We start from the raw sequence: 19,228 nt of genomic DNA, 5'->3' as shown, positions 1-19,228 counted from the left end.
AACTTCATTACTTTTCAAATTCTTTTAGAATAAGATTGTTAAAGAATAAGGAGTAAGAATACTTGAAAAAAAAGTAGCTCCATCATATTATTTAATTGAAACATTCTTGGCATTTCCCATCCGTGGGATTTTTTACTTAGTACCATAGCTAGAAGATACTATTTTGGATGGATTTGAGGTAAGTGTACACAGGCAGGTTTAAAAACTCCCAACTAGTTACTCCATGGAAACTTCATCTACTACTTCCAAGCATTAGGAAGCTAAATTAACCCATGCTTTAACACGCAGACCAGATTCTAAGTATAAAGAATCAGACAGACCATAGTTTCAGAATTCCTGAAATATTGCTTTTGGAAAATGCACCTGCAGAAGCAGGAGAATAGTAGGCCTAACAGCTGAGCAGGTTATAAAAGACTGAAATGAACGATGGGGAAACATCATGTGCAGAAAGTGAAGACTGGGATGGTTTTACTTTTGATCAATGTTTCTCTTCTTAACAGCCTAGAAAACAAATGGTTTAACTTGACCACAAAATCTATTTCCTTCTTTAAGGAATGGTTACTGTAAAGTCCTGAGGAATTATCTTTTTTAGAAGAAACTATTTTCTTGCTTGCTGCTGGCTTCTCCTTTGTGGAAGGCTGGCTGTGACATGCTGGGCATCCTTGTAGTCTCTGGATTTGTATAATATTGTCCTGAACAAAAAAATAAAATGATAATGGATGGTGAAATATAGCACAGACTGTAAATATGCTGAAATTGTTATAGAATATAAAGTGGAGATGTTTAGTCTTTCCTTTACCTTAATCTTAAGATTATAGCAGAAAAATAGATCTTGAACATACTGATTGACGAAGGACAATAATAGGAGGGAGAAAATTATACTTCAACCTTTGCCAAGGTGAAAGGATTATTCATTTTTTTCTCTTTTCCAAATCAACTCTGTAACATGTGTCCTTGTTTAGGTTACAGTTTTAATGATGATTTATGATGTAGAGAGCTCTTTGTTAAGCAACATAGCTATTTCATTAGCTGGTCATGGATATTGTTAACTTCTGGTCTTAAATAGGAAGATCAAAATTGTTCTGAGGCAACCAGTCTAATGACTCATTTCGAAATGTTCATGCCCTTCATTTCCTTCTTGATGGGACTTGAATAGTGCTTAGCTATCTTTTCCATTAAATGTCTAAGATGTTTCCTGGATTTAAAATATACCAGGTAATACACATGAAAAAGCAATAAGAAGGGGAAAGTTTCTTTTCTCTGTGTGTGCAACTGCCTGCGTCTTCTGCAGGGATCTTAGCAGGAGACCTCACAGTCTGAGATGTTTATGTTCTATACCTCCTTTATTGAAATGGAACTGGAGACATTTGCACAGGCATCTAGTTTTCTTTAAACACTAGAATACCTCTGACCCATATGGTGGGGAGTCTAGATTGCAGGTATTTTAATTCTTCCCTTACCACCTAACTGTGACATAGTAAGGCTGGGCTGGGGAGAGAGAGAATAGGGTAGCTGACAAATTTGAAAGAAGGAGGTTGTGGGAAACAAATATTCATGAAATTTCAATGGAAGAATTTTGGAAACCTAGCACTTTGAGGGCTGAGAGGAGAAAAATATTAATAAATAAATGGCAGGAATATACAACAAAGTATAGATAAAAAAATTTGACACTAGAAAATTTAACCATTAGATTTTCAATACTTTTTTTTTTTAAATTTTTAAAGATTTTATCTATTTATTCATGAGAGATACACACACAGAGAGAGAGGCAGAGACACAGGCAGAGGGAGAAGCAGGCTCCATGCAGGGAGCCCGACGTGGATCTCGATCCCAGGTCTCCAGGATCACGCCCTGGGCTAAAGGCAGCGCTAAACCGCTGAGCCACCCAGATTTTCAAGACTTCTTTAGCAAGGTTTCACATTAAAGAATACTAAATATTAGTTCTTTCTAGGCCATTAAATACTAACTCATTGCTAACAAACAGTGGGCCCAGGAGGAGAAATTGTTATGGAAAGTTCTTCTCCGGGTCCCAAAGAAGGCTCTTTGAAGGGATAGAAGGACACTTTGTATTCGGGTTGTCTAGTTGGGCTACTCAGAACACCAAGAGATGTGTGAACTCAGCTTAGTTCATGGAAGGACTCTATCACCAGTACTGTATTAGGAGTGACTCAACTCCTAGGTATAAGCACTTTTATTAGTTACAAATATCCTGTGTTGCAGCTTTGGTGCTTTCTTCCCAGGTCCTAAGGAATTGGATACTCTTGAGGACAGTGCTGGTGATAGGTAGCAAATCCTACTTCTGCCCCTCCTCCTTCTTCCCTCTCTATTTCCTATCCTAGATTCTTCAGTGTCTCTTAGCAAGTCTGAGAGTTCATATGGCAGGTGGCAGATACAGGGAAATTACCTGGCCTTTCTAGAATTCTCTAACTCATGGAAATTTCTGTTTCTGTGGCTTCTGTGGCATCATCCACCTACATTGCCCATTAGTCACACAGCAAAGCTCCTACACATTTCTTGCAAAGTACTGAGCAAAGAGTATTTGAGTGCTGTGACTCCAAGTACAAACACATGGTTTTAATCAGTTGTAGCACAGAAATGTGATTAGCAGTCAAACACCCTTGAGAATAAACTTTGGCTTTGCTGTTTGTACTGATAATTAGCACTCTGTTAAATTAATAGTTTTGGAAAGAAGACCTGAATCTTTTTTGCTGTATTGAGCAGTCTTAAGATTCTTATGATGGTCACCTCCTTTTTTTTGTGTGACTAAAAATGTCTCTTTTCTATTTCTACTTCTAAATATGCATTATTTTTCCTCTCAGACAAGTTGGGGAGGGCAATAAGACAAAGACAGTTTTGGGGGGGAAGGGGCAAGGGGAGAGGGAGAGAGAAAATCCTAAAAAGTCTCCATGCCCCCAGCACAGATTCCGAGATCATGACCTGACCTGAAATCATGAGTTAAATTTTACTGACTGAGTCACCTAGGCACCAAAAGACAAAGACAATCTTAATGCTGGCTTGCTAGGATTCTAGTCTTAACTCTGTCACTTGCTATCTAGGTGACTTTAGGCAAATCACTGAGTCTCTCTAAGCTAAAGTGTTTTCAACCATAAAAGGGAGATAATTTCAGCCTTACCTACTTAATAGGTTCAAACAAGATAATGTGAAGACCATGAAATACTATATGAGTGTAAAGCATTGTAAATCACCAAGGAAAGGTCATGAATATCAATGAGAACTGAAAGATGACTTGGTTTTTGAACAATTTTCCATGAGTAGACATGCTAGACACAGAGCTGACTACCATATAAAAGTTATTCACTGACAGATAAAGTAAAATTTTGTTTCCAATAAAGTTTTCATAAATATTCTTCTGAGGGCACATTGATGGTCAATCCTAAATGTACCACCAGATGGGGGTGGAGGCTCTAAGAAAACAAAAGTAAGGCATCTTAAGCCACCTGGAACTTTTCAAAAAAGGGTGGGTAAAACAAATAAACAAACCTACCAAGGAATCTCCTGCAGAGGGGAATCAATGGACAAATTTGTGAACATGGTAGTTAAGCAAAATAATATCTGAAGAAGACCAACAAAACTAAAAATTATGTCATCCAATATCCAATGAGAGGATTCAAAATATATTTTTTCCAACCAAACCCAACAATATAAAAAAAATCTTTGTTTTTATATATATATATATTATATAATAACATGCCCCCTTTCCAACTCATATCCAGTATAATTCCTTCTTGGCTATAGAAATGAAAGTTAATCAAATTGTAGAAGTGCTAGCTGCCAATGTCTGTGGTGGATTTCAGATCCCCTCCTTTGCATTTCATCTACATTCTGCTCAGGGTAGACCCCTGAGAACAAGAATTATATTAATGGGGACTAAGGCCAGATTCTCCAATTCTTTGCAATTCAAAGACTTTAGTTTTGGCTCTGCGGATGATTACAATGTGAATTTTGGTATAACTTGTCTCTACAGACTTCAGTTTCTTTTGCTCTAAAATGAGGTGGTTGGAAAAAAAATCTCTTTACATTCCCAATGTCCTATAAGAAGTGTTTGAAAAGAAAGCATCTCAAAAGAAAAGGCAGGTTGTGGCCATCATATTTTTAGGAAGTTGGAAGCTCAAGAGCAACGACACTACAAAAATAGAGTGGACTTACAAAAGAGTAGGTGACATTCACAAAAACAGAAGATGAAGATTAGGGAAAATCTAGGGAGACACACACTGAAGGACACTGAGACAGCTGAGCAATCTAAGAAAAACTGAAAGGTTGGTACACGAATGTGCGTAGTAGGAGGTGCTATGAAAGGCCAGTAGGTTGTGTGGAGGGGTAAAATTAAGTCATTTCTGCCAGTGGAGTCTAGAATATTAAGAAATTAGCAGTAGGGTGGCTATAGTTTCATTCTTAAACCAAGGAACAAACTTGAAAGCCTATTCAGTAAAAAGATAAATAAATCAGTTATGGACCAGGACAACAAAGGATGTAAAGTAGAGAAGATACTTGACCAAAATAAAATAAAATAAAATAAAATAAAAAATGACCTTTTCATCAGCTCTCTGGGGAACAATTTAAACACAACCACTAGCAAAACAAAGCCATTGAGATCTTCCCCATTTACTTATGTGTTAATACCATGAAAAAGAGGAGGCAATGTAGGAAGTGACTGGTTAAATGATAACAGGGTCATTTATCAACTGAATAGCAGATGTCAGAGTTCCTAATCTGCCTATTTATTTATTTATTTATTTATTTATCTATTTATTTATGTATTCATTCATTCATTCACAAGAGACACACAGAGAGAGTCAGAGACACAGGCAGAGGGAGAAGCAGGCTCTATGCAGGGAGCCCCAGGTGGGACTTGATCCCGGGTCTCCAGGATCACACCCGGGCAGAAGGCAGCGCTAAACCACAGAGCCACCGGGGCTGCCTGCATCTGTAGTCTTTTGACCAGAATAATTTCTATTATATTATTAAGAATGTGTTGTTCATAGGAACTAAAATGAATATAGTTGCAGAATGTTTTTGAGTATTTGAAGTGACTCTGGTTTCTAATTGTTCTTACTTATCCACCAACAAGGATAGCATGAAGATATAGGGCAAAAAGTAAAGATGTGGTATTTCCTTGTTTCCCATTCTTAGAAACTTTATAGCATACAACAAGGGAAGACAAAAACTGGTGGATCCAGAAGCAACATAAATATTTAACAGAAAATTAAGAACTATGGATATAAAACAATATAAAAACAATCTATGGTCTGATGACTCTGAAAGATAGATCTGCAAATTATTTTAGTCCTCTTATTTTTCAGCAGAGAAGGTAAATTTGCAATTCTGTTGCTTACCTTTAAAAGTTGAGTTGACTGCCTTTTTGTTTTTGTAGCTCTAATGTCTTATTTTTCTTGGTCCCTGCAAACCCCATAAAAAGAAGAGAGATTGGGAATCCAATATTCCAAGTATCAATTTTTCACATTAAAACAAATCCTAGAATGGACTAAGAACAAGATAATTGCTTTTCATTTTAAGGAGAAATCTAAGGTTTAAGGATTTTTATATAATGGTAAATTTAACAAAGGGGCTTAAAAACCACTTGATAAGTATTATTTGAATATTAAGTCTAACTTTTCAGTGAATAATTTAAAAAGGAAACCTGTATTTCAAGACATAATAAATCAAAACTGAGAAGAAATATTCATCTGAAAGATTTTTAAAAACTGAGGTTGCAAGGTAATTTAACCAGCCTGTACAATTCCTTAAGTTATCTATTTTCTACACTTAACAGCTGCCATTATGATGAAATAGCTAGTGAGAGGGGTACAGGATCAGGCTGCATCATGAGGGATGTATGAGATGGTATGTGGATGGAAGCAGATGCTGCTTAGCCTGCCAGTTTAGCTGACTTTACCTTGGTGATGAATGAGGTGATAGATATGGTGGTCTCCCTCACTTCTATATGCTTAAGCAGGGAATGAAAGTCACTTTGTTTAAATATAATTTCTACACAGAAAACCAAAATCTAAATAGCGCTCACTTGGATAATACCAAGTATGAATTACTTCTAGCCCAGAAATGAGATGGGTTTTTTCCCTCTGTAAAATAAAAGATAAGAAGACAAAATAATATTCTAGGTACAGATAATAATAAGCTCCTCTGGGGGAAAAAAAAAACTACAGGAAAAGTGACTCAGTCATACCTAACCCTTTCTTTTCCTCTAAAAATACAGAAGAATTATCAAGTATTTGATTACAAGGAAATAATATCCAGAGGCTAGATCTGAAAGAAAGGGACAGAAATGCAGGATGTTTCTGATTAGCACAGTGATTCTCTTAGTCACTAATAGGTTTCTGAATCCAATGAGTCAGCGCGCTATTTGGCTTATCACTGTGTAAACTTTCTGAATAGCAAGTTATAGACCTGGAATATAAATAGGCTTCTCAGATATTTTCTATACTAGAGATTACTGGCTCAGATACAGGAAGAATCTAGCTCACTTCTCATCTTCTGGTACAATTCGTTGACATGGAACAAACCTTGTAACTATTTTATGTCTATCCTTCCAAACTAGCTAGCCTGAGGAGGGAGGTTTTGAATTGCACCCTGAAAGCTCTTTCTTTAGCAAAGTACTGTACTTATATTTTTTAAAAGTTTTATTTATTTGAGAGACGGGGTGGGGGGCGGGTACGGGCAGAGGTAGAGGGAGAGAGAGAATCTCAAGCAGATTCCCTGATGAGTGCAAAGTCCCGTGTGGGGCTCCATCTGAGGACCCTGAGATCATAACCTAAGGCAAAACCAAGAGTCAGATGCTTAGCTGACTGAGACACCCAGGCATTACCAAAGCACTGGATTTTAGAGCTAAACACATTTATTTAAAAAATTCTCACTTATAATTTCTTGAAATTTAAGGACAGAATTATTGATAGTAAAGGTGTTTGTTTCAATTTTAGCAGGAAATGGCAATTTCTTAGTGGTTATTTGAGCCTGAAGCATTCAGCCCTAGTAACTTTAATCTTAGAATATCCTGACTTCCTGAAATAGTATTTCTTACTTGTGTAAAGTAAGAAATGCGTCTTACTCATTCTGTCCTTAGGATTAATATCTTGGAATTCTTTGTATGGTCATTATAAAAACTTTTTTTCACCTATAAGAAGAGGCATGTAAACAGTTTTCATGCCTATTTTTTTAGAAAAAAGTCCTACAGAAATATGGTGATGTTACAATTTAGATTATCTGAAAGCAAGCAAGGGAAGAGAAAAATTATTACTCCTGAATACTTGATATAATTTTCCTTTATAAAAAAGTTCTTGATTTTTTGATGCTATTATTTTGATAACAAAAAATGGACAGAAACTCTTGACGGTTTTCAGTGTTCCTTCAATTCATCTTCTACTCAGTCTGATTATAAGAGGGTCAAATAGTTGGCCTTTTATTCTAAAGGATTCTGAAGGATAGACTTTTTCCCCTATATATCAGTTCATACAATTTGTAATTATATTATTAGTACTGTCATATATATATACACATATATTTATATATAGTAGTTACATATATATACACATACACATATATACACATACAGATGTATGTATATATAAATAAAGTAAAAATCAGAGATGTGACAACATTACAAATTTATAATCTGATAAATGTAAATAATGCAATACAGGTATAAACAGCAATAAAGAGAACAAAGAACCTATATGGAAGACACATAAAGATAATTTATTTCAAACATATTTTTTTCTTTGTTACTATTATGGATTGGAGACATGTTCATATGGGAAAGAATACTTTGATCCCAGCACAGATAAGCCAGACCTATTGGACTGTAATTAGTACTTGCCCATAATCCAACTAATTTAAAATTTCATAAATGTGATCTTAATATATATAGATAGCTTAGTGGTAAGATTTTAAATGTTTAATTCTTGGATGTTATCTATGGTCTAGTTTCATTTGTTTTTTTAACAGATTGGCTTTCATTGTGTGGCTCTGCAGTCTTCAGAAATAAAGGAATATTATTATTATTTTTATTTGTTTTTATTGAAGTTCGATTTGCCAACATATAGTATAACACCCAGGGCTCATCCCATCGAGTGCCCTCCTCAGTGCTCGTCACCCGGTTACTCCAATCCCTCACCTACCTCCCTTTCCCCAACTCTTTGTTCATTTCCCAGAGTTAGAAGAACCTCATGGTTTGTCTCCTTCTCTAATTTTTCCCACTCAGTTCTCCTCCTTTCCCTTATAATCCCTTTCACTACACTATTTCTTATATTCCCTGTATGAGTGAAACTATATGATGATTGTCCTTCACCGATGACTTACTTCACTCAGCATAATACCCTCCAGTTGCATCCACATCGAAGCCAATGGTGGGTATTCGTCCTTTCTAATGGCTGAGTAATATTCCATTGTACATATAGACCACATGTTCTTTATTCATTCATCTGTTGAGGGACATCATGGCTCCTTCCACAATTTGGCTATTGTGGACACTGCTACTATGAACATTGGGGTGCAGGTGTCCCAGAGTTTCACTACATCTGTATCTTTGGGGTAAATCCCCAGCAGTGCAATTGCTGGGTCATAGGGCAGGTCTATTTTTAACTCTTTGAGGAACCTCCACACAGTTTTCCAGAGTGGCTGTACAAGTTCACATTCCCACCAACAGTGCAAGAGGGTTCCCCCTTCTCCACATCCTCTCCAACATTTGTTGTTTCCTGTCTTGTTAATTTTTGTCATTCTCACTGGTGTGAGGTGGTATCTCATTGTGGTTTTGATTTGTATTTTCCTGATGGCAAGTGATGTGGAGCATTTGTTCATGTGTTTGTTGGCCATGTGTATGTCTTCTTTGGTGAAATTGCTGTTCATGTCTTCTGTTCATTTCATGATTGGATTTTTTGTTTCTTTGCTATTGAGTTTAATAAGTTCTTTATAGATATTAGATACTAGCTCTTTTTCTGATATGTCATTTGCAAATATTTTCTCCCATTCTGTAGGTTATTTTTTAGGTTTTTTGACTGTTTCTTTTCTTGTGCAGAAGCTTTTTATCCTGATGAGGTCCCAATAGTTCATTTTTGCTTTGTTTTCCTTTGCCTTTATAGATGTATCTGGCAAGAAGTTACTGTGGCCAAGTTTAAAAAGGTTGTTGCCTGTATTCGCCTCTAGGATTTTGATGGATTCTTGTCTCACATTTAGATCTTTCAACTATTTTGAGTTTATCTTTGTGTAAGAGAATGGTCTAGTTTCATTCTTCTGCACGTGGCTGTCCAATTTTCCCAACACCATTTGTTGAATAGATTGTCCTTTTTCCAGAGGATATTCTTTCCTGCTTTTTCGAATATTAGTTGACCATAGAGTTGAGTGCCCATTTCTGGGTTCTCTATTCTGTTCCATTGATCTATGTTTCTATTTTTTTTTTAATTTTTATTTATTTATGATAGTCACACACAGATAGAGAGAGAGAGAGGCAGAGACACAGGCAGAGGGAGAAGCAGGCTCCATGCACCGGGACCCCGACGTGGGATTCGATCCTGGGTCTCCAGGATCGCGCCCTGGGCCAAAGGCAGGCGCCAAACCGCTGCGCCACCCAGGGATCCCTCTATTTTTGTTATTAGTACATTCCATACAAACCTTAAGATTATTTGTTCCATGGTATGTTGATACGGATTGCATTGAACATGTAAATTGCCATGTAGCATAGACATTTTCACAATATTTATTCTTCCAATCTATGAGAATAAAATGTGTTTCCATCTCTCTGTGTGCTCCTCAATTTTTTTCAGAAGCGTTCCGTAATTTTTAGGGTCTAGATCCTTTACATCTTTGGTTAGGTTTATTCTATTATTATGACGTGAACTTTTCTGCATGTGTGTTATACTTAAATAAAAGTATATTATTCCTAAGATAAAATACTTCTTTTTAGAAACTTAATGACAATAAGGAAAATTAGAGAGGAAAGTAAACACAGTTAGTTACAATAATAAGCACTGACAGCTTATACCCTGACAAGAAAGGAGAAAGAATGTCTTAAAAAATAGATTGATGAACTCAAAATGAGTATAATAACAGTTTATTTAGTATTGGAGAAAAATAGTCTTACCTGAAATAAGTTTAAGCCTATCATTATATTGGAATATATAGGGAATTAATTTTAATATAGTTTGTCATAATTTAGTTATTTCCAGGAATTTCTCTGGCAAAGATGGCTAATTACTACCCCTAGACCATTGTTCTTTCAGATGCAAGATGCACAAGTCCAGGGAAACCTAGACACATGGCCACCAAGAATAAAGCCTGTTTGCCTCAGCCTCTGCTGCAGTTAGACAAGACCATGTGTATACATTCTGCATAATGGAATGTGAAAAGAAGTCATGTATGCAACATCCAAATTATGCCCTTGGAGTTATACTTCCCTGTGTCTCCTCTGAGCCATAACAGATTGCAGCTGCCATCTTTCAAATCAGAGGTGAAGGTGTATGTTGGATGTTAGAATGGAAAAGCCACATTAAATGCCCTGTATCAGCACATCTCCAGACTAAATGAGAGAGAAATAATTGTACATGATGAAAACAGTGAGAAAACAGTGATACATACAAGCACTATTCATATTAAGAAGTGGAGTATTATTAGTTTTCTAGAAGCAGTTTTGTGCAACCTCCTCATACTATTCCCCTTCTCCTCCCAGAGATAATCATTCTGTTTTTTAACATCACTGTTTAATATTGAATGTTTTTGAATTTTATAGAAATGGAATCATTCAACATGTGTTCCTTTTTGTTTGGTGTGTGTTGCTCAATATGATGTTTGTGAGATTCATTGATGTTATTTCATGCGGCAAGTAGTTTATCTATTTTCATTGCTTATGGGATTGTATTAATGTATCAACTTATCCATTATATTGTGGATGAACGATTGGATTGCTTCTTAGTTTTTGGCTATTACAAATGCAGTTGCTATGATCATTATTGTATTTTTTTTGTATACATATGCATATCTTTGTTAGGCATAGTAATTCCTGGGAATGGAATTGTTAGATTATAAGGTGGATATTTGTATATCTGCTTTTGTTTTTGTTTTTGTTTTTTTGCCTTATTGTACTCAGGCTTCTAGCATAATATTGAATAAAAGTTGTCATAGAAAAAATTCTCATCTTTATCTGGATCTTAAGGAGGAAACCTCCATAACTTCACCAATAAGTATGAGAATTTGCTTTAAGAGTTTTGTACATGACACTTGTCAGATTAAGAAAATTCTCCCTAGTCCTACTTTTCTAAGGTTCTCTCTTCATGGGTGGGTATTGACTTTTATCACATGCTTTTTCTGTATCTTTGAGATGGTTGTATACTTTCTCTCTTTATTCTGTTAAAAATGATAATTTTACTTGATTAATTTTCAAAGTTCAAACTAAACTTGCATTCTTGGAATAAACACACTCTGTGATATATTATCCCTAAATAATCCATGTATCAAAGAAGATATCACATTGGAAATTAGAATATATTTTGAAGTGAGTGATAATGAAACTGTGACATCTATCAGATCATAAACATGACATTCTTATACTATTCTTTTACTGTCTATCCTAGATTATAAACTTGCATCCTTGATTTACTAAAGTCTAACATAAATTGTAACTTTTACAATTTACTGGACAAAACATGTAATTTAGAGTACTTTAACACCATTTACTCCCCTCCCAATTTATTTGTTATTGCTGTCGTTATGGGTTAAAAGACATGTTGAAGTCCTAACCCATGGAATATGTGTGTGTGATCTTATTTGGAAATAAGGTCCTTGCAAATATAATGAAGTAAGATCAGGTCATAATAGATTAGGGTGAACTCTAACCCAGTGACTACTGTCTTTATGAGAAGATGGAAATACAGACACAGATACATAGGAGAGACACAGATACATAGGAGAGACACAGATACATAGGAGAGAAGGCCATTAAAAAATGGAAGAAGATTTGTAGATGTATCCACAAGCCAAGGAACACCAAGGTTTTCCAGGTAAGAAGAGGGAAGTAAGGATAATTCTCTAGAGATTTCAGACAGTATAGCTTTTACCAATACCTTGATTTCAGACTTCTGGTCTCTAGAATTGTGAGAGAATACATTTTTATTGTTTTAAGGCACCAAGTTTCCATAAACTACTTCGTTACAGTAGCCTTGGGAAACTAACACACTTATCGTGTATTAAATTCTATATACATTTTAATCTCTACAAGAAAATACTGGTATTAATTATATGGTAAATATTCATTTATGTTTATCCATGTTTGACTCTTTCCATTTTTCTTTATTTCTTCCTACATCTTTGCATATCCCTCAGGATTACTTTCTTTCTTCTTGGAGTAGTTCTATCAGTATTTCCTTACTGTGGGTTTGCTGTTGATGAATTCTCTTAGTTTTGTTTCCCTTTATTTTGATTTCCACTTTCTGAAGTGTATTTTTGCTAGGTATAAAACTCTAGGTTAGTAGTTCTTTTGGCATATAGCACATGGAAGATATATTTTTCCATCATCTTCTGACTGCTGTTATTTGATTTTCTGAAGCTTTACTATAGTATACATTGGTGTTGTTCCTTTTGGATTTGTGCTGTTTTGGATTTACTTTTCTTGATTTACTTTTTTGATTCTATAACTTAGCATCTGTCATCAGTTTTTGACAATTTTTGTCATTATTTATTTATGTATTCTGCCCCAATTTTTCTCTTCTTTTTCTTGTGGAACTCAAATCACAACTTTTTTTTTTTTGAGGACACATTCCACATTTTATTTACTTTTAAGACTAACTTTAATCTCAGAATCACATATCCATACACCTATTTCCTTTTTGTTGATTTCACTTAAATGCATGGTTTGTCAAACAGACTGTAAGCAAATATTTACCATGTCTGTTACATGTACCACACAGGAATGGCTTTTAACAGAAATTCATCGACCTCCCCACAACATGTTTTTATTATAAATACAGGTATCAAAACAATCCTGAACATATTTTTGATACTACTAGTAGTCAGCACCCACACCGCTTCAAAAATTAACACAATTTGTGACAATATTCATTGTACCTGCTACTTTCGACAATTTCAACTGAAGCTCTTTCACTAAGCAAGATGGATAAAGCATGCCATTTCTGTTTTTCCTTCTTGAGATTTTTTTTAACTTTTCAGAAACACACATGCTTCCACAGCATCTGACTCTTCTCTCCATGCTTTCATCTTGTAAACCTGAATTCTATTTTGAGTACTCCAGGTTTATGCTTAAATGACAGTGCCTTAACAAGAGAAAAAAAAATATTGTGCTGCATTTTTCCTCCTGAAACCTGAAAACATAATGGTGTACATATATTAAATATATTTCAACAAATGTCCAGGTCAAGTTTACCAGCTGGAATTCTTTTACTTAATGTGTGGGTATTCTGCATTGTAATATTTAATCAAGACATTAACATGAGTAGAAGGTTGTTGATTTAAGACAAGTTTGAGATCCACTAAAATTAATTGTTGTATGTTTGTCCTTCTGGTGGCTGTGGAAGCTTCATATTTTCTTTGGACATCATTAGACGTCTTTGCTCTTGAAGTACAACTTTAATGCTATATGAATTTTGCCATTTAGCTAACACTGGTATGCTCCGTGCATCCACCATTCCACTGGAATTATTAATTCCATTCATATTAATTTTGGTTACAAATCTAACTGATGGAGGAGCTTCTGGGTATTTAGGTCCACGTTCTACTTTCAGGCTATATATTCTGTTTTCATAATTTGTCCTTGGTGGCCCAATAATCATGCCTGTCCACCTTGTAAGTGTCATATCTTCATTATCTTCAAGGCCCCAGCTAACCGTACCATTGCCTACTCCTTTTTGTCCTTCTTCAAGTTCTTCCAACAAGCGAAAATTACAAGGAACTTTAACACCTGTGGAGACTGCCATCTTCTCCTGCAGCCCGACGCAGCCGCAAATCACAACTTTATTGCACCTACTTGTTCCTCATCTTTTTTTATTTTTAATAGCCTGCTTTGTTTTTCCGCTACTTTCCTTTCCTCCCCTATTCTTTCCTTCCTAGATTTTGGAATATGTTCTACTCTACAACATTTTCAGCATTGCTTCTAAAATTTTCTTTAAAAAATATATATCTAACTCTATGATATGCTTGCTTAAAAACCTTCAGTATCTGCTTTTCTGTCTGTCCTTCAGGAAACATGTATTAAACAATTATTATGGGTCATGCACTGAGCTTAGTTTAGGAGATAAAAAGGTTAGGTTAGTATTCTATTATTCTATTCTAGTAGAATAGGTTACAAAAAGGTTAGTATAAGGCTATTTCTATCCTATTAAAGCTTATATTCCAGGGATAAAAAGAATTTATAATAGAGTACAATAAGTGCTTTGTATGATTGGGGAAGTATAGAATGTTAAGAAAATACATATAAGGAACATAAAACTCATTTGGTGAGGGTCAGAAGATGGACTCTTTGGAGGTAGGGACATATAAGTGGAAATGTTAAAAATGAGTAAGATTTATCCATGTGAAGAGAGAGGAGACAGAACTTGTGAAGGCCTTGAGGTAGTTATTGTATGCTTGAGGAACTAAAAGAACTTCAAGATGGTCAAGATGAATGTTTGATAAGATAGGTTGGGCAAAGCTACAAGATACTTAAATAGTTTCATGGATTTGGGCTTCCACATGAGGACAATGGGATAAGAAATGAAAATATTTAAGCAAGGAAAGTGAAGAGGTTGTTTAAGATAAAGAGGATTTTGTGATTAACTATAGGTAATAGTTGTTGAGAAAGGGAAAGGAATAGAGAAAGATTCTCAGGTCCTAGGGTTTCTGAATGGCATTTGCTGAGATATGGGGGAAAGGTGGAATGACAAACTTTGAGAGAGAGAGGTGATTATGAGATAAATTTTGTAAATATTGGGAATGAGACATTCATGGGGCATCTAAGAAATTATGTGCAATTGGCTTCATGAATCAGCAGTTCAGAAGAGAGGGTTGGGCTGAAGATATAGATTTTGGAAACTTTCCTACTCCATTTCATTTCCCATATAGCTTTCAATGTTCTCTTTCAAACATAGATCTACCTATATGAGACACCTGCTTATAAACCATATAAGTCTAAATTCTAGCTACCTGAAACCGTCTAAATTCTTTACACAATGGTGTGCAAAGACCTTTAAAATTTAGTCCACCAAACTTTCTAGACTAACATTTCAACATATATTTCAGTTGGATACAATTTCTTACCATTCTCTAGACACACAGGGTTTATTTTTTATCTCCATTTGCTTTTAAAATACTCTGTTTCTTTTATTTAGAATGCTTTGTCCACTTTATTTTCAATCTGAATAACTTCTATTCATCCTTCAATATCATAGTTCAAATACTATCTCCTCTGAGTTGCCTTTTCAATTCCTCTCATGCCACTTTATAAATGTTTCTAAAACAATGCTTTTCAAACAGCAGATCCTGTCCCATTTCTTGGTTATGAAGTAAATTTAGAGGGTCATGACAGATAGTTAAAAATGAAATAGAACAGAGAAGGAAATGCAAACAGTTCAAAAAATTAAATCTTGCCTCTTGAAAATTGTTTCAGTTACATATGTATATGTGTATATATATACTGAGTAATGATGTAAGCCATATTTCTTACTGTGGTTTATGGTCAAAAATACTTGAAAGTCACTACCCTATTACTTTTGTTGCTTTACTATTTGCCTTTCTCTCTAGAAAGAGAGTGCATTATTTGTTTTTGTGTCTCTGGTGCTTAGCACTGTGATTCATTTTAGGAACTCAGTCATTTTTGAATAAATGTTTAAGGCAGAAAATGCTTTTGCATAGTTGCCAATGTTCTCTTCTTCTTTCTTTTGTTCAGTGTTTCTTCAATTCTTCTGTTAAGGTAAATAAATAGTTTAAGTTTGTTGATAACATCTTTAGTACATAATCTTCATAAAAGGAATGATGTGTTTTAGGTTTGGAAGATATATTAGCCGTTATTAAGAAATTTTCTGAGCTTCAACAGTTCAGAGTGGAAAAATTTCAGAATTTCAAGTTAATTTTGAGCTGAACAACAACCCAATAGAAAACACCACCCCTAACAACAACACCCAAGTTCATGGATAGTTCTTCAGGGTTAGGGGAGAAGACAAGGACCACAGAAGGAACTACAGGGGCATTCTGCTTTACAAATAATACTTATGTCTTCTAAAACAGAAAGTTACTGATGCAAATATGGCAACATATTAACATTTTCAGTTGGGAGATTAGGCAGAGGGGTATCTTTTAAAACTTTCTGTATTTTATATCATCAAAAAATTTCAAAGAGGGAAAATTTCCTAGCTCTATCACATTCTTTATCTGTGAAATGGGAATAATGAGACTTATAATATGATATGAAAATGTTTTAATTTCTTTCATCAGATTTCTCTTAAGATAGGGGAGGATATCTTGACAGCCTTTTGATAGAAGTTCTGGTGATCTCTTAAGGTATGAGAGTAAGTGTGCTTCTAACAGAGAAAATGAGAGCAATCATGGCAAGAGATTTGGTTGTTCATGGAGTGAAGGGCCAGTGGATGCCCCTTCTCCCTTGGTAAGGTAGCTGAAAGGACTCTTAAGGAGAATCTATTCACATTTTTTTGGCTGTTTTTTGTAGAGGGCTTTGATGAAACCCTTTTTCATTACTCCATAACTATCAGGAATACTTTCTTCATATGAGTGATTTTTGTTTGTTGTGAATATTCAGTGGGGAAGAATGAATTTTGTATCTTATTTCATCCTTTAATGTGTAGTGGACCTCTGTGGATTTGTGACTTCTATAAGATTGGATAAAATTCCCATATATTTTAGAAATTCAGAACACTTTCCCAAGTTTCTACCAATTCCTATGGGAATAAAATCTAAGCAGAACAAATGGTAAGTGGTGACTTTCAGTAAACATCCTGCTGTTGCTTTAGAGGCATTGTCACCAAGAACAGAAACAAGCCAAAGATGGTCATGCTCACTGGAGCTATTCCACAATATACTAGAAAGCCTAGTCAATTTAATAACATAAGAAAATGGTATAGGACTTTTGGGGAAGATGGCAGAGTAGGAGGATCCTAAACTTATCTTGTCCCAGAGATAAAACTAGATAACTCCCACATTAGTACAAATAACTAAGAAAACAACCTAAAGATCGGCAGAACAGACTATCCACAGCTAAATGTAGAGAAGAAGCCATATCAGAAAGGGTAGGAAGGGCGGAGATATGTTTGGGAGGCAAACAGACCAACAGGACTGTCTCAGGGAAGAAGGGATGCCAGCACTGTAGAGAGGGGGAGAGGATCAGACCCCATACTAGGTTCCTTAGGCACAAGAAACACAAATAGGGAAGATGAATCCCTATAACATTTGGTTTTGAAAACCACAGGGGCCTAACAATCAGTGGGGCTTAACACCTGGAACTTTCAAAATTATGGCTCAGCTCTGAGATAGCTGGGAGGGTGCTGTCCCTGCCCTTAAAGAGACAGTACAACAAACAGCCTTGGTAAGTTATAGTATAGAAGCAGCAGTTTGAAAAATACCTGGAACATACAAGAAGATTTATTTACTAATCCCAGAGCATGTGCTGGAAAGGCAGGGATTTTTGGGAGACTATTACAAGAACAAAAGTACTAGTGGGTGCCATCTCCCTTCCCTGTCCTCCAGCTTAGATATATGGACACCTGTGAGAACCAGTGCAGTATCAACACTCTCCACCTACCTTGATAAAAGCATTCCTGCACTCTTCTGTGGACTTGCCCCTGCAACCAGCCTCTGTAGGAATTCTCCAAAGTGCCTAAAGGTCCCCTACCACAGCAGAGGCAATCTTGCTAACACTGAAAGCCAGGCCTCTGTGAGCTTATCTGGATCGACTCCCTTCAACCTGGTGAGCCTTGGTAGCTTTCCTGGGTGGCTACAAGGGCTCTCCCACAGCAGATCAGCATAGCCGTTGCTGGCACTGCAGCCCACCCCCATGTTACTCTTCCAATATGCCCTTGACTGGAGCCCATCCAAAGTGGTGCCACAAGTCCGGTAGTGTAAAAACAGTCCCAACAGGGGTCAGAACCATGGCAAAGTGACTCTTACCCGGGGAGAGGGAAAGATAATGATAAAAACCAGTCCAACTAAAGCTCCACAATGGGCTGGGGGCAAATACCAGGTCTGACTACAAACATAGTAGGCACTCCTGAAGTTATTAAGTTGATGGTGGCTTAATTTTCAACACATCTTTACTCCTGCCCCTCTTACATTTTAGCTATATAGTGTTATATTTTCCCTCCTTTTATTTTACTAATCCCTTACCTGATTTTTATAGATATACTTAATTTTACTGCTTTTGTGATTTCTACTTTTCTTACTCCTACTTATGGTCTTTCCTTTCCACTCAGAGTCTGCTTTAACATTTCTTATAGGACTGGTTTAATGGTCCTATATTCCTTTAATTTTTGCTTATCAGGGAAATTCTCTATCTCTCTATTCTGGATGATAGCTTTGCTGGATAGAATATTTTTGGCTGCATGCTTTTTCTTTAAGCACTTGGAACATATCATGCAATTTTCTTTTGGCCTGCAAAGTTTCTGCTGAAAAATCCATTAGCCTTTTGGTGTTTCCCTTGTATATAACTGTTTTCTTTTCTCTTTGTGCTTTTAATATTCTTTCTTTCTCACTACTTTTTGACATTTTAATTACTATATATATTGGCGTGAATCTGTTTGGGTTGATCTTATAAAGAAAAGGTCCTACAGTTCCCTGCAGTGCAGTGTTCCCTGTACACTAGAAACTGGCACTTCAGGAGTGCCTACTATGTTTGTTGTGTGTGCCCTACTGTTGTGACTGCTATATGCATAAGATGGTATATATACCTAATAGTATCACAAATCAAAAACTACTCATAGATATGGAAAAAATAAGGTGAAAGGAATCCAAGTGTACCACTAAAGAAAACCAGCAAATTGTGAAAGAAGAGAGCAAGAGAAGAAAGGAACAGAGAACTACAAAACAACCATAAAACAAGTAACAAAATGGCAACAAGTATACATACTTATCACTAATTATTTTGAATGTAAATGAACTAAATGCTTCAGTCAAAAGACTATCTAGGGTGATGGAATGAATAAAAAAAGTAAGACCTCTCTAGATGAAAAGATGCTCAACATCACTGATCATCAGGGAAATACAAATAAAAACT

The 19,228-nt window shown here is 35.7% G+C and overlaps 1 protein-coding gene and 1 pseudogene across 8 annotated transcripts in view; both read right to left on the bottom strand.

Annotated features, from left to right (window-relative positions):
• Positions 1-322: 322 nt before the first annotated feature.
• The window catches only part of LMNTD1 (lamin tail domain containing 1), a 49,610-nt gene continuing 30,704 nt past the window's right edge, over positions 323-19,228 (bottom strand). For all 8 annotated transcript variants that reach the window (XM_077870688.1, XM_077870692.1, XM_077870686.1 and 5 more), the window contains 2 exons: positions 5,355-5,418; positions 323-692 (listed from right to left, as the gene is read on the bottom strand). In XM_077870688.1, coding sequence (XP_077726814.1) covers positions 5,395-5,418 — 24 coding nt within the window. In that variant the 3' untranslated portion in view covers positions 323-692; positions 5,355-5,394. The remainder of the gene's footprint in view (positions 693-5,354; positions 5,419-19,228) is intronic.
• Positions 12,946-13,963, bottom strand: LOC144297629 (ubiquitin-conjugating enzyme E2 variant 2 pseudogene; annotated as a pseudogene).

Source organism: Canis aureus, chromosome 25, assembly GCF_053574225.1.
Source record: "Canis aureus isolate CA01 chromosome 25, VMU_Caureus_v.1.0, whole genome shotgun sequence".
Classification (NCBI taxonomy): domain Eukaryota; kingdom Metazoa; phylum Chordata; class Mammalia; order Carnivora; family Canidae; genus Canis; species Canis aureus.
Note: the sequence above shows the minus strand (reverse complement) of the source record. Positions and strands in the feature narration are given on the sequence as shown.